Below are 2,391 nucleotides of genomic sequence, written 5' to 3' on the forward strand. Positions count from 1 at the left end.
GAAGAAGAGATTACTACACGTAAGTAAATCAAAAACATAATTATTTATAGTGTTCTGAAGTTTTAAAATTTCAGTATTTAGAGTTATTAGATTAGATATATTGTATACAATATTTTACAATACTGAAATTCTATAACTGAGAGTCTTTAGATTAGCTCATTATACATAACAATCAAATTATAAGTTTATAATTCACGATTAGGAAATTTCACTACTCTGAATTAATACATCCAGATTTTATTTTATTTTGTGCGAATCTACCAAGCTAGAAGGTTTGAAGTCGTCTACGACTTCGTCTCTGATCAAAAAGCAAATCAGAAAGAGACTAGTCAGCCATGCAAATGGAGAAGAGGACATAGCAAAGGTCAAACAAATAATTTGAGATGGGGAGACGTGGCAGAAGGGGGCTTAGATCTAGTTGGCCACATGTCCAGTTGGGTCCCGTGGATGCACCCACGTGTCGAGGACTGGGGGGAAGGGGTAATTGGATGTAGGCACATGGGGGGACTGAGTCGATGAGGCAGGGGATGGGTTCATGCAAAACCCGGCCAAACCCTTTTCTTTGCTTTTTGGGGCCTATAAATCAGAGGACAGTTTCAGTCTCTTCCTCATCTGCAAATCTTCACGTGCTTTCTGTACTCTCTAATTTGTTCTCTTCTCATCTTCGTCTGCAAACCTTATCCGATTTCTGCTTTCTGGGTCGTTAAAGAGATAACTATCAACCATCAGAGGAGAGAGTAGTTAAAGTCGTTCGTTGCCTGACAGAGAAAGCTAGCAGTATCAGTAACGACCTAACTAGCTATGGATCAGAACAAGAAGCAAGTAGGCACGACAAGCCATAGCCATGGCTCTTCTTCTTCCTCTTCATCCACGAACCTTGACCATCTCTTTGGTCCTAAGGACTCGTCGTCTTCAGCTTCTTCATCTCTATTCGGCTCTATTTTCCCACCACCACCATCCACGGTACCATTTCGATCAGTTTATCAGTTTAGTTAATTAACCAGCTTATTACATCCCTTGTTTCTGGAGTTTGATCGAAAATCTCATTAATCTGAATCTTTTTTCTTTTTCTTTTTTTCTTTTTTGTTTTAGGGACCGGGGAGAGAAAGAAACTCTGGTAATACTACTCGAGGCAGCAGCAAGGGTTCCGTGCATCAGAATAATGAAGGTGTGGATCGTCCTTGCAACTTTAACTCATCAATCTACTACGGCGGCCAAGAAAACTATGATGCTCCTAAAAGTGGGAGTACTTATGAGTCCCAGCACCACCAGCATAACGTAAGTATATATAATTAAAGTGCCGGCTTGATAAACATGTTAATTCATTGATATATGGGATTACTAGCTTGTAACGTTTATGGCTTTTGTTTCTTCAATTAGTTGATTTATATGAAGTATATACTGATTTACGTTCTTAATTATGATCAGTCTAAGAAAGATGGGGGTGATGATGATTCGAATGGAAATAATTCAAACAGTACTTCAAGAGGAAACTGGTGGAAGGGTATGATATTTTGCTTATGGTTAATGATTAGTGATCAACATTATTAGTGTATTCTTCATTACCAACTATAGGTACTGTACCTAATCCTTAGTATAATTTTCATTTATGCAGGGTCACTTTATTACTAAATCAGTAAATCTTGCTGCAAGTACTATGCGAATTCACCACCCGAAAGAGGTAATTAATTAACCTAAGTTCTTGGCCTATCTTACGCCTTTTAGTATGAAGACTCATTGCACTAATTAAGATGCCTGCAGTATTTGGTTAATTTTCTGACTCAAAGGTACGTGCTTCTGATTTTGCAGGTGTGTATCACTCTCTATGAGTCTGCTGTGAGACTATACAATCTACCTTAATTAAGAGTACGGAAATAAGATGGTGCGTTATAGTAGATATGTACATGGTAGCAAGAGCTAGCGATCTATCTAGCAAGCAGAAGAACCTCGACTTCTCTTAACTAGCTTTGTTGGGTTTTTTTAGTGACTATCTGTGGGCAAGTTATGTGTGATCGTATAATTGTTACTGCATTATGTGTGTCTAAGAGCATCTCTGGCTAAAAGCCAAATGTTTTTAGTTTACCAAAAACAGAATATTCCCTCTAGTATGTTTTTTTAGCCTACCAACAAAATACAGTGCTGCCACTTTGTAGGCTAAAATCAAATATCATCACATCTAACGGCTATAATTTAATTTGATAATGACAAAAGAAACGGCTATTTTTCCCAGCTCAGAGTATATTTCCGAGTATGGTTTTGACGAGGCTATCAATAAAACTAGTTGATTTAGTTAAATGAAAATAAGTATATCATAAAAATTAATGGTTACACATTTATTTTAAAAATTCTAAACATATCAAATATTGGGTTCATATTAAAGATTTCAACAAG

General features: G+C 36.9%; 1 protein-coding gene across 1 annotated transcript; it reads left to right on the forward strand.

Moving 5' to 3' along the window:
- The first annotated feature begins 576 nt into the window (after positions 1-576).
- On the forward strand, positions 577-2,112 carry LOC112181738. The gene is made up of 5 exons (XM_024320123.2): positions 577-963; positions 1,093-1,278; positions 1,429-1,504; positions 1,616-1,681; positions 1,810-2,112. The coding sequence occupies exons 1-5, from the start codon at positions 845-847 to the stop codon at positions 1,858-1,860; spliced, it is 498 nt and encodes a 165-aa protein (XP_024175891.2). The 5' UTR covers positions 577-844; the 3' UTR covers positions 1,861-2,112.
- Positions 2,113-2,391: the final 279 nt, after the last annotated feature.

The sequence above is a fragment of the Rosa chinensis genome, chromosome 1 (genome assembly GCF_002994745.2).
Source record: "Rosa chinensis cultivar Old Blush chromosome 1, RchiOBHm-V2, whole genome shotgun sequence".
In the NCBI taxonomy this organism is placed as follows: Eukaryota; Viridiplantae; Streptophyta; class Magnoliopsida; order Rosales; family Rosaceae; genus Rosa; species Rosa chinensis.

Bases quoted from the DNA above. Each gene is read 5' to 3' on its own strand.
- LOC112181738 (XM_024320123.2), top strand. From the start codon at position 845: ATGGCTCTTCTTCTTCCTCTTCATCCACGAACCTTGACCATCTCTTTG. The intron at 1,279-1,428 runs GTAAGTATATAT...AATTATGATCAG, and splicing joins CCCAGCACCACCAGCATAAC to TCTAAGAAAGATGGGGGTGA. The intron at 1,505-1,615 runs GTATGATATTTT...TCATTTATGCAG, and splicing joins AAGAGGAAACTGGTGGAAGG to GGTCACTTTATTACTAAATC.